Here is a 12,676-nt window from a genome sequence, read left to right as displayed (position 1 = left end):
ATGAATCATACTTGAAATCGTTAAACCTGGTAGCATAATCTGTATGTATGAAGAGAGAAAAAATGTTAAATAGGAAAAGTGTTCGTCAAGAACAGACAAATTATGTTTACCGCATTTTTGCTAGAAAATTCTATTTAAATTTTCAGTTTTTAAAAATTTTTCATTTTAGTGGTATCGAAACGCCTCCTAGTGGTGGATTTGGAAAGCTGACAATTATTTTCGGAATTTAAAATATAGGAAAACTTATTTAGATTGTTTTTGACCATATGATAAATTTCAGAATATCAAGTTTGGACGTTTTCAATTATTGCAACTATTTTTTGAGAAAACCCACATTTTATGGAAAAATACGCTATTAGAAATTTATCCAAAACACTTATCTTCAAACATTGAACAAAATGTACAAATACTTATTGATCACTCTGTATACACTAACAAGAGATATTTTGCAATTTGATAAACCGGAAAGTTTTCTAGATGAACTAATTTGAACCTGGGGAACACAAATCTGACGTCCATTTTGCTCTAACTGCCACCGTTTCGGAGATTGAAATTATGTCAATTTTTACCATTTAGGGAGAGGCACCCTTGCAAAATGACATTTTGACAAATGACACTTTACGTCATTTTTGTACTATTAACCTGAAGGTATTTAAGCAGCTGAGATTAATTTTGAAAAAAAAAATGGTATATGGTTATATAAAAATGTTCCTGAAAATTCTTGACAATTTTCAGTTGTTCAATGTTCAGTGCATGGTACCAAAAAAGTGTATAAAAGGTAAAAGTTGATTTCAGACCTCCAACCTCAAACGTTCCTGAGATATTGAGCAAAAACTGCAAAAAACGAGAGTCAATTTTGACGCCCTTTAGCGGCTAAACGGGGAAACTTAGCCGTGCCCGCTCAACGTCACGTGATAGCGCCCCATTCATTAGCTTTCTTTTTTTTTACGGTGTATTTATACAGGGTGTTTCAAATAAGCGAGTTATGGACGTTTTCTGGAAAAGTGCACCAAAATTTCGCTCAAATTAGGAATTTCTGCTTTGGAGGAGGGTGGTCAAAGTAAGGCTGCTAGGGCAAAAACACACATTGAATATCGATACAAAATTCTACATCTTTTGACCACCCCGTATAGTGTTTTCACCTAAAACGTCGAATAACTGAGTTATTTACTGTTAAAACTGAGTCGTTTGTTGTAAAGTTTGATTTTGACAGTTTTTACTGTGACAGACCATAACTCTGGCCGCATTCGTTTTCAAGCTCCATGGAGCGAGCAGAGCTTTTTTGACGTCACAATGACGTAACTTGACAGTTGGTGAAACTATGGTTTTGCTAAATTACGTCATCGTGACGTCAAAAAAGCTCTGCTCGCTCCATGGAGCGTTAAAACGAATGTGGCCTCTGATATTTTGGAAAAACTGAAAATTCAAAAATTATTTATTTTTTAATTAATTGTATGTACCAACCATCCAATATCAATCCAAATTAAAGTTTAATGTACTTTTAATCATTAAATTTAGATGTCTTAAATTATCTCATTAGAAAGCCCTGAACTATGACGCATTTTTCGTAGACCACCCTGTAGATAAGTCATTATTTATACTAATTTGATAGCGTTATGGTGTTGTTAAGGTAAGTCCAAATGTGCTGTATTTGCCTACATCACAGCACTGGCTATAGTTTGTGATTGGTGGACAAACTACCCAATGTGCTATCATATAAAAAATTGGTGCACATGTGGACTATATTATAGTGCTAACTTTGACAGGTTTGATGTGTATGACACATGTCACTCGTTATTTCGATGACAATTTAAATAGATGTCAAAATTATGCCCAGTAACATATAAAATTAATTTATGTTTCAATTATACATTAAACGAGTAGGTTTTATAGCTTTATGCAGCTGATTTTGACAGATGTCAGTTTAGTGACAGATTAAGCTACGTCCTAAATGAACAATAAACAAAATACAATAATTAATATTGTTTGTTAAACTTCGTTAAATTTTAAGTATAGTTTACAATTGCAGAGAGAAGTTAAGTTGATGTTTGAATGTGACAGATTAGGTGCAAAATAACAGTCTAATCTAAACTTAACTAAGCTGTCCTTAAACTCAACTTAGTCAATGCTGAGGGAACGGATATAAATTGTCCAAATTTTGACATTTGTCAGTGTTCTAATAGAGCAAAGTTATCTGTCAAACCAACCATTTTACGTCAAAACTGTTAAATACAGGGTATGTTACATAAGAAAATAACCCAAGTTGGCTATATTATAAATTACGGTCCAAATTCATTTGGTTGTGGACCTACAGGGTGAAAAAGTTAAAATAAAAAAAATTTTAATTGTTTGATAGCTCCAAAACTTATGGATAAATTTAAATGCAACTTTCCAGGCGCTAACTATCATCTGGATGGTATGTTTTGCAATGAAAAAAGGGTTTTTCGATTTTTCCAATGAAAGCTTTTTTTACGGAAAAAAAATGGTACACCAATTCGGTTTCATAAAATACAAATCAGTCCTGAATTCTTCATTCAATTGAGAAAGAAAGAGCTTTCTTGCGAATTTTGACGCTACAGCAGCGTTTTGTTTTTGAGTGAAAAACCCTCTCTTATTAAGTATTCGATAAAATTTTATTTTGGAAAGAAAACTGAAAAATGTCCGTAACGAAACGACTTTGAACCATACTTTATATAGCAAGTTTGGGTTATTTTTTTTGATGTAATATCCCTGAAAATATTGAGCATTTATCGTGGAACATCCTGTATAACGGTTTGATAATTGATTTACACTATTTAAATCTTTTAACTTATACTTTACACATACAGTGCGTTTTTTTTAACGCGCAACATAGGATTTTACGTGTTAAATTTTTAAGTCCATGTTAGACCATTTTATTTTGGAACTGCAAGTCTATAACTTGACGGTTGTGTCTGCAATCCAGCAATTTGGTCTAAAAAGTGATTAAAAACTGGAAAAAAATCATTTTTTTTCGAAAAGATTTTATCGTTCCATACTTCCTGTATGCATTGTTGTTCCTTGTTGTTTTTATACTGGCAGGGCAGGTAACAGGTAAAGTGACATATTTTGACTGCATCACGACCCGACATCTTTTGAACGTCAAAAGGGCATTTTATGATTGTTTGGAATACTGTTTGGCTTCAAACGGAGGTCACTTTGAACAATTCACTTATAAAAATACTTCTTTTGTTCTTAACTTCCTTGATATAAAGTTAATGATCACCCTGTTTTACTTTCTACGCCAAATTTTACCTGCTACCTGCCGTGCCAGTATCAAAAACAACAAAGAACAACAATGCATACAGGGAGTATGAAACGATAAAACCTTTTCGAAAAAAGATGATTTTTTGCAAGCTTTTTAACACTTTTTAGGGCGAATTTGTAAACTTACTTAAGCTTCAGGGTACAAAACAGCCACCCGTCAAGTTTTATACTTGTAGTTCCAAAATAACATGGTCTAACATGGGCTTAAAAATTTAACACGTAAAATCCTATGTTGCGCGTTAAAAAAAACGCACTGTATACTAGTAGTATTACTGACTCTCAAACGTAGTATAACTCATACTCAAACGTACTAAAAAGTCAACAGTCGTGCGACATAAACTCTAATTAAAGGCCAATACTTTAACTTCAGAATAATTTTATTCCAAAGATAATTTCTATAGAAACCGTGAAATTAGACGCTACTGTTGGTCGATTCCGTCATTTCTATAGTAATTATCCTTAGAATAAATTTATCCGGAGGTGAAAGTACCGGACCTTAATATACTTTTTTGGGTTCATTGTATGATTTGTATTTTTTCAAAAAGAAACATTTTTTCATCTAATATTCAGGCTGCGCTTAGTGACTCTAAAGCGATTTTTAATTATCCGTTATTTAAAAATAACATAATTCAAAATGCATAAAATAATTCTTACCGATACATCTCTGATACTCCTGAATTTGTGTTGCTGAGGATAGGCGGACGGAAAGAAGTTGTGAACGTTGTGAACATTGTGATTAGGGGCGACACGGTGTTGATAAAGTTTCGCATTGTTTCTTGCTACAGCGGCCGCCATTTTGCTTTTAGCCGCAAGAGCATTTGCCATCAGTTTGGCTCTTTGTTGTTGAGCCTTTGCCACGCCCAAAAGTAGAGTCGGAGACAGCAAAATGCATATTGCTGGAAGAACGACGTAGGTCCATACCACTAGTTGCGTATAGAACCTCTGCAAAGAATAATTTTTTTAATAAGTATTTTGAATTGATTATTTCCTTTATTCTACTAGCAATCAATCAAATTCAGAGAACCTTTCTAGTTTTACCAATGAGAGCCAGATAGAGCAAAAAAATTTTTAAACAAAATTTAAGTTATTCTCTTCAAAACAATAAATAAATTAATATAATGTAGTTTTCCTTAAATAACCTCATAAATTAAAACATTTTGAGGTATGATTGCTAGTTGAAATGTAAACAAAAATAAACATGGTTGAACGAAAATCTGTCATTTGCTAGGGTGATCTCAATATTATCATTACTTTTACCACGTTTAGTTTAGTATTTTTGAGTTTTTATTAGATGTTTTCTTGTTAATAAAATAAAACGTTGAAAAATGTGTTTTCAGGAAATAATCTTGACATATACCCCTTGTACTTCACGTATTAACACGAAAAACGTGCATTAGTGGTTTTCTGCAAAATTTTTAAATCTTTGGAGTAAAACTTTCAAAATATTTCAAAAAACCACCTATGCACAATATACCCGATAAAACCTAACCTCTAAAAATGAATTTTATAACTTATAATAGATAAATTTTTAACAAAATACATACCATTGCACTGTTAAAGAAATAAAACAGTATAGATGTTATCGCATTAGCACAAAACTATCGACTACACTAAACACTATTTGGTAATTGAACATACATTTTTGACCTACAAATAATTGCAGCTGGTGCAAAAATTGTTTCTATTTACTTTATTAAGCGTGGATATAGTTAAAGTGCTAATGCAGTTATTGTTTTTGATACCAATACTTTGTTAATAACATTTTATTTTATTGACCCACTTAGATGTGTAGGTTAATTTTAAGATTTTGGCTTAACACATGGTCAAATGGCATATACAGGTTGATTAATATGTAATAGTTAAGAATTAAGCTAAACTATTCATAAAATTAGTTTTTTATAAAATAGATACAAAATAATTGAGAGAGATTTTTTTTACAGGATCGAAAGGGAAAGTAAATTTGTTTTATGGGTGTTTTGTTTGTACTCATTCGGTGTGGTAAAGTTACTTTTCCGCACTTATTTTTTTTTTCAAAATTATACATTTAAATTAAGTAATAATAACTAATGGATGGCCAACTAGGAATGCAAGATACTGTATTTAAAAAAAATATATTTCAAATTTTTTAAATTTTTTGAAAATTTTGAAAATGCGATCACAATATAAATTTAAAAATGGTAAGAAACGTCAGTCAGTTTTGTCTTAACATCAACTGTTTACCTGCTACAGCTTTCCAAATATTAAGAATTTTAATGTTTAATGATAAATATCTCAAAAACGACAAAATTTTATAGAAAAACTTTTCAGATCAAAAATTGTGGAGACCAAACTGAATGGAAAAATGGTATCAGTTACTAGAGTTGTCGAACAAAAATCCGTTGTTGTGTGTTTCTCTTGGCCCTATTAGTTATAATTTTTTTGTTGCAAGCCTCTACGATAGATAGTATTCCAAATACAGTACCTTGCATTCTTAATTGCCCACCCATTACACAATTATATACCTATAATTGATTTTTTAATTAAGAATACACTTTTAATCGTTTTTGCTAACCGATTTTCATTTTAGTATTTTTTTATACATTTTTGTGCAGTTGTACCTAATACATCCGGAAAGCGTCTTTCCAGCACTTTAACTGCTTGTTTGCTGGAAACGCAGTCTTGTGTGGGAAAGTACCACTTTCTGCACTTGTTGGGTAAATAACTATTTTGTTCGAATGTTCTTATATGTTTAAATACATTCGTTATTTCTTTTAAATAATAAAACTTTTTCTTCCCTACAATTACACATTTCGACTGAAGGTAAAACAATATTTTTTCTTCAACAGCCAATTGCTATGAAAAATGTTATAAACGTAAATATTTCTGACCCATTGTTGACAAAATGATTACACTTTATTTAAGAATTTTGGCTAATTTTCACCGTCACTGTACTTATCCCCTTCACGTCAAAAAGAATTATGTTACCCAAATTAACAACGAAAGTAATACGTCCACAAATCTTTCAGCTGATCCCCCCGTACTAATTAATATACCAGCCTTCTGTTCTGTTAACGCAATTTTTTTTTAATTTAGGATAAGACTTTTGGCAATTTTCCAATAGAAGATAAAATCGCGAGGCAACGGCCCCGCAAATGTTAGTTCGGCAAATCGGTCCAGGAAAAACCGTTCAGGAACTTAAGGCGCGCTTAACTCAAATTTGAAATTATTTTATTCGGTTTTGCTGCTAGTTCATCCCTTAGGAAGATTTGCTTTGTAGTGGCATGACTGAAACTTACGGCAGGTAAGTAGATTTTTTGATTTACTTTGTTTTTACTCTACACCATTTCCAAATGTAGTTCAGAAAAGCGTAATTCAGAATAAGGAACTGCGATTCAGAAACCATCAAATGAAATTCAGAATATTCAAAGGTATAAAATACATTATCTGTGAATAATGGTAGGCACTAACAAATTAATATATTTTATAATACAATGAATGTTATGAAAAAAATAACACAATTTAGGTTAATAACTCGGTTAAAAATTAAACTAAATTACACTTGATATACTTTTGAACATATTTAGGTACAAACAGTGTAAAGTTGTGACATGTATTTTGTGTAGTGTTTTGATGAACCAAAACAATGCAATGTCACACGGTGACATAAGTGTTCTAAAATCTATACCCTTTTTAACTGTAATTTAGAAACAATCAAGGATAATTTAGAATAGTTAATTGTAATCCAGAAAATGTCAAGAGTGATTCAGAATAGGCAACTGTAATTCAGAAATCGTAAAGTGTAATGTAGTTTAGTTTAACTTTTATCCTAAATTGTGTTATTTTTTTCATAACATTCATTAAAGTGCCTTAGAGTTTTAGCTTTGGTAATTTTATTCACAGATAATGTATTTTATGGAATTGGCTTTGAATGTTCTGAATTTTATTTGATGGTTTCTGAATTGCAGTTCCTTATTCTGAATTACGCTTGACCTTTTCTGAACTACATACCGAGTGTCAAAAAAAAGTTACGGCATTTTAGATAAGTGGAAGGTACCTCAGAGCCGTCTTTCTCTAAATCTTACAATAAAAATTAAATTAGATTTTGATTATTCACTCTACTTTTGAAGCGATACGTTGATTAGCAAAATTATTTCACTGCAATGTATTATTCCTTAAAGTTGTGGCAAAATTTGAAACTTGAAATTGTATGTAAAAATTCTAAAAAAATTAAAGTTATTTTTAAGTAATTATAGCACGTGTTTTAACAGTGTATTTACCTGATATTATTTTATGATTTGCCTTATTATTGCAATTGCCGTTTAAATATTAGATTTACATTGAAAAAACCATATTTCAAAAATTCTTCGTTAAAAATATATAGAATGTTGAAACCTAATTAAAAAAAGGGAAATTTGGGAATTTCTTCAAAACGAATAAAGATAATAAGATAAGAGTGAAGAATTATACTCTACGTACGTGAATAGTAAATACTAGATCGACCGATTAGAACACGGTGGCTGAAATGAAAGAGTTGCTTGAGATGTTGGAGGCACAAAAAATAGAGGAGGTGGAGAAGGAACGTCTAGAGAAAAAGAGGAGCAACAGAAACAAGCGGAAGAGGAACGACGAAAAACAAAACCAAGGACAATGAGGACAAAAATAATAAAACAAGCTTTAAGCTTAAGAAATTAACACACCAGAGAGAGTAGACGATAAAGGTGGACCATAAAGTGGAGATTAAATTTTAACTATGGTTAATAAATGGACTGCATATCAGCCACCAGGTTGGTTCTGGCACTAAGATATGTAAAGCTCTAGAGTCTAAAAATACTCTACAACATCCCTGAAAGTAAACAAGGAGGATACTACTGTCTTGAAAAGGCGCTAAAGAGCTTAAATACGGAAACAAATAGCTGGAGCAAGTGTACCAGAGCCAACTGTAAAGTAGAACTCAAGGGTCGATAGAGTTTGGTGTTGAAATTGGGCGACTAACTCGACTGGCCTATCTACCAGCCCTAGAGGAGTATTTGAACCAGATTATCCTTAAAAACTTACAGAAAGAAAAGAGTTCATGAAGAAAAAGCAATTTTTTAACTTTGAATTTTACGTTCAATGTTAGTGTACCATATAAATGATAATCCCCTAAAGTCAAATCTTCTATGAGCTTTTTTACCTCCAATACTAACTAAAAGACACAAAAAGAACACGAACGTCACTTTTTTAATATCAAAAATAAAAAAAGGGAAAACTAGGCAAACTTTTTAATTTTGCTTGTAAAAAACGAATCTATTAAGGACTAAGACATTGTCATCGTCACAGCGGTTGGTTGGACAAAATTAAGTTAGAACTACCACTTGTTTGTTCATTATAACAGTTGTTTTGTAGTTTTGTGATAAAAAATTAGTGGTTACGAGTAATTTGCCACAGACAAAGCCTTCTTTCTGTGTAGTAGTTAATTTTTTTTAGTTGCAGAATGTGTTATAATTACATTAAATTAATTGTTTTCTTGAATCGAATTGTGTTAAAAGAAACCAAAGCCCTATTTATTGCATAATTGACGGTTAAATGTGATTTTTTCCTCAATTACCTACTAAAAAATAGCGTCAATTTCGTGTAGCTGATTCATCTACCGTGTTCGTATAAATACAGCGGTCTATTTTAGATAACTTGATTTAAATTTTAATCTAAATATTTTTTTCAGACTAAATAGCATTTTTGGCGATAGTTCACTAACCTGTCTGTTCGTGTTTATAGATTAATCGAAGAAAACACGTTGTAAAAAATGTATTTTTACACTTCCGAGTGGCATTACAAAGTCAAAAAAAAATTATAATTAAACTAGAGCATGTTGTAAAATCTGTTCTGGCATGTATATGCCGAATTATAAATTGCTTTAGTGCAAATAAACTCGGGGTCAACGAATTTTATTCCAATGAGGACGTCTGCTGAGCAATTTCGAACCGATTACGTTGGGCAGTACGTGCTCCTATACGTCAACCTTTGTAATGAATTTATAATATACAGAGTGGATAACGTTCAACTATCGCTATTTATGGGAAAAACATGTAGGACAGTGTTGTAAAAATGTAGCTAGCTGCATACCAAACTTCAGCAGAACAATTCATTTATAATATTTTGAACAGAGTGTCAGAACAAATTTTGTTTGCACCCTGTGTATTGTTTTTTAGTTATACGTCAAATTTTAGATATAATTTATGTATTATGTCAAATTTAAATTATAACTAATTTACTGCTTTAATTTTAGGTCATATATCATTTTCTGTTTTTCACTTTAGTTTGATGATTTCAAACTGAAAAATTAATTTAGACACTCCTAATAATTTAATTATTAAACCTTAATAATAAGTCTATTAAATCAGTTTTTAGGATAATAATATTAATTTCAACAAGTTTAGGGTAAAAGTTAACCATTAAGTAATTTTTTATATTTTTGCCTTGGTTTTTTAATTGGCGAATTCACTTACACCTTTTGTACCAACATATGGATTTTATTAAAATTTGACATTTAGCTGTTGACAGGTCTATTTTCTCCCCTATTTTCAACTTCAAAATTAGTTATTTATCATTATTAACTTTGAGTTAGTTAGATTATTATGCCTTAAAATGTGCCTTACAGTGTTCCAATTTCCAGTTTTTCAATTTTCTGTGTGTTGCTTTGTGTTATGTGCAAGTGGTTTAAAAATGTTTTACCACATGCTGTAGTCGTTAAACAGATTTGTAATTTGTGTGCCCATGGTCGGTAATATAAAAACCGACAATGGGCAAAAAAATCCAAATAGGAGAAAATTTTGCTGCGATATTGTCAAATGTCTCTTAGTAGTCAAATTGCCTAATACGTTGCGACAGCCTTCAAATTTAGTAATTTTGGTCTGTCAAATAGAAAAACCTAACATCTCCCAGTGAAACGAACAATAAACAAAGAGGGACGATCACATAAATGGAAGTGTCGTTTGCCCCTCTACCTATGTTATGTAAAGTTTTGGCAAAACAACAAAAAATGCACTATTTACACAAAAATAAAAGTGACTCTAGGAAGTGGCCCTACAACATACCGGCAGATTACCACATGCAGTTCTTCTTCTTATTCATATTTAAGATCTCGCGATTTGTTAGTTTTGCAGGTTCCTCTGGGACAGTTTCTGGGAGGTGGACTGCCAACTGTCCTTCCATCTCTTAGGTGGTCTTTCGGGTGCTCTTTTCCTTTCCCTTCAAGTGCGATGCGTGGCAGTCTTCCTTCTTCCATTCTTCTCACGTGAGCGTACCAATATCTTTTTCTTTGTCTCCCCCATCTTACGATGTCATGCACCCCACATTGTTCCCTAATGTCAGTGTTTCTAATTCGGTATATTTTTGTTTTTCCCATTATAGTCCTGAGCGTTTTCATTTCGGCTACGCTTCAAACGCTTCATCAGTGTTGATATCTTACTTGAAACTCATCATTTGATGTAACTATTAAGTTTAGTGTTTACAAAACTAAACTGGCGATAAAACCTGTGAGAAACCATTGTTCAGGAACATAATACCTATAAGTTAGTTTGTCTGTGGTATAATCGAAAAACCAAGTGTTCAATTGAACTGTCTATGAGAGTTCTTCTTTGTCAGGTTTATAAACAAAATTGTGATTTACTGTCTTGTGGTTTGATTTGGATTTTTGCTTTGCGGACGATACGGTTCTCATAAGTCAGGATGTTAGAGAACATGATGAAATCAGAGAAAATAGGACTAACCAGGAACATGACAAAAATTATAACTGAAATTGAACATGTTGCTACACATCTTGCAAATCACGTCATATAAAAATGTAGGTAATGTTTATTTGGGACACTATTAAGTTGAGTAAAGAAAAGCAAACCGCTGACATCAATAGAGGAATACTGTCACATACTAAGGAATGAAATATCCCAATTAATCCGATAAGAAAAGTTTCTGTATACTGCCTGTTTCGACTTACGGAATGGAAAGAGTAACTTTTGGTCTACAATTTGCTGCAATATGTGGAAGAAGAAGAAGAAACCGTCACTCTTACCATCAATTCCGCAAATATAATAACGCAAGGCGCCATTGAACGAATGAGGTTGAGAATAAGTCTTAGAGACCATGTTGAGAACGTAGAGATCAGGAGGAGAACGCAAATCGAGGATGTCATAGCAAGAATAGCTCGGATGAAGTAGAGCTGGGTTGGACATATCGCACACCAAGACGAGTCCAGGTGAACAAACCGCAGAAATGTTGGCTGGATGATATTCACAAGACACACAACAAGGAAGTATGGAAGACGGAAGGAGAGGCCTATGTCCAGGAGTGGACCATGAAAGCCTGTTGAAAGCAGAATAAGAACAAGAAATGAGTATATAGTATGTATAACTGCTACCACGGTGCTACTTACCAAATTTATGAAGATTTTTTCAATGTGGCTGTTAAGTATTGATAAAGTATGTGTATTACGATTTTGTTTCATTTTTTTTGTAAATAGAACTTTAAAATTAATACTTAATTAACTAATCTTGACTCAAGTCTTACTAAGTAGTCTTGACTTCGTAGAGTTGTATGTTGCACAACAACTACCATTATTTGACGCACATTTATTTATTTAAGTTTTCAGAATACAGTTCATCGTAGTCCACTCTGTATAATACTGACGCGAATTTAATAAATAACGCGATAAAATTAATGTCCTCGCGTCCATTTAAAATTGTCAATCACTTATTTTTAGACAGTCAGCTGACTCGAGTGGCTACAAATAGACGATCGGAAATGTCAAAGCTGATTCTTATTTATGAACTACGTCACTCACAAAATCTGTTTAGTTCAGGATAGTTAATTCCGATTTGATACTGGTGAAGTTCCAATGATTTCTCCAGACGTAAAATCAATCAGTTATTTTAAGTAGCCACCTGGTCAGATGGTGCTGACGCACAACAAAACCCGGTTTTCCAGCCAAAAGATTGTATATCTTTTGGTGATTTATAATGTAAATTAAAAATTGGAAGGCTGGAGGATTTTTTTGGTTGCAAGTAGGCGGAAAGTTCATAAAGTGTGCCGATTTTCCAGCAGGAAACAAAATTCACGCTATATTTATGTGGGTCGTTTAATAATAATGTGCTAGAGCCTGTATCAAGGTTAGAGCACTTTTTAGTTGTTTACTTTCAATTTTGATAGTTTGGCTTAGTAACAGAAAAATATTTTAATCGTCATTTTTTAAATCGAATCACTATTATCATTATATTAATTAATTGAACTTTTATACGAAGAAAGTGATTTAGTTTATTATTTTTATAATTCGCTATTAAACACGACGTTTTGGTGAAGGAGAAATTACTTACCATAAGTTACTTATGGGTAGAGATTCTCAGAATTGGAAATTTTGCCTCACAGCTGCTTGATTTTTGAC

General features: G+C 32.2%; 2 protein-coding genes across 5 annotated transcripts in view; one reads left to right on the top strand and one right to left on the bottom strand.

The window, feature by feature from the left end:
- The window catches only part of LOC145726250 (uncharacterized), a 22,725-nt gene extending 10,049 nt beyond the window's left edge, over positions 1–12,676 (bottom strand). For 3 of the 4 annotated variants that reach the window (XM_081975266.1, XM_081975289.1, XM_081975282.1), the window contains exons 1-2: positions 4,830–4,933; positions 3,940–4,227 (exon numbers count right to left, since the gene is read on the bottom strand). In XM_081975266.1, the coding sequence (XP_081831392.1) occupies positions 3,940–4,227; positions 4,830–4,832 (291 nt within the window). In that variant the 5' untranslated portion in view covers positions 4,833–4,933. Of the gene's footprint in view, positions 1–3,939; positions 4,228–4,829; positions 4,934–12,608 lie in introns of those variants that run through there. The other variant, XM_081975275.1, reaches the window with a different exon arrangement.
- LOC145726273 (uncharacterized) overlaps positions 6,450–12,676 on the top strand; it is a 67,697-nt gene continuing 61,470 nt past the window's right edge. The window contains exon 1 of the mRNA XM_081975308.1: positions 6,450–6,565. Within this exon, the coding sequence (XP_081831434.1) occupies positions 6,546–6,565 (20 nt within the window). The 5' untranslated portion in view covers positions 6,450–6,545. The remainder of the gene's footprint in view (positions 6,566–12,676) is intronic.

The sequence above is a fragment of the Ips typographus genome, linkage group LG1 (genome assembly GCF_016097725.1).
Source record: "Ips typographus isolate SLU linkage group LG1, UJ_Ityp_2.0, whole genome shotgun sequence".
Taxonomy (NCBI): domain Eukaryota; kingdom Metazoa; phylum Arthropoda; class Insecta; order Coleoptera; family Curculionidae; genus Ips; species Ips typographus.
The sequence above is the reverse complement of the archived record's forward strand: the minus strand, read 5'-3'. Positions and strand labels throughout refer to the sequence as shown.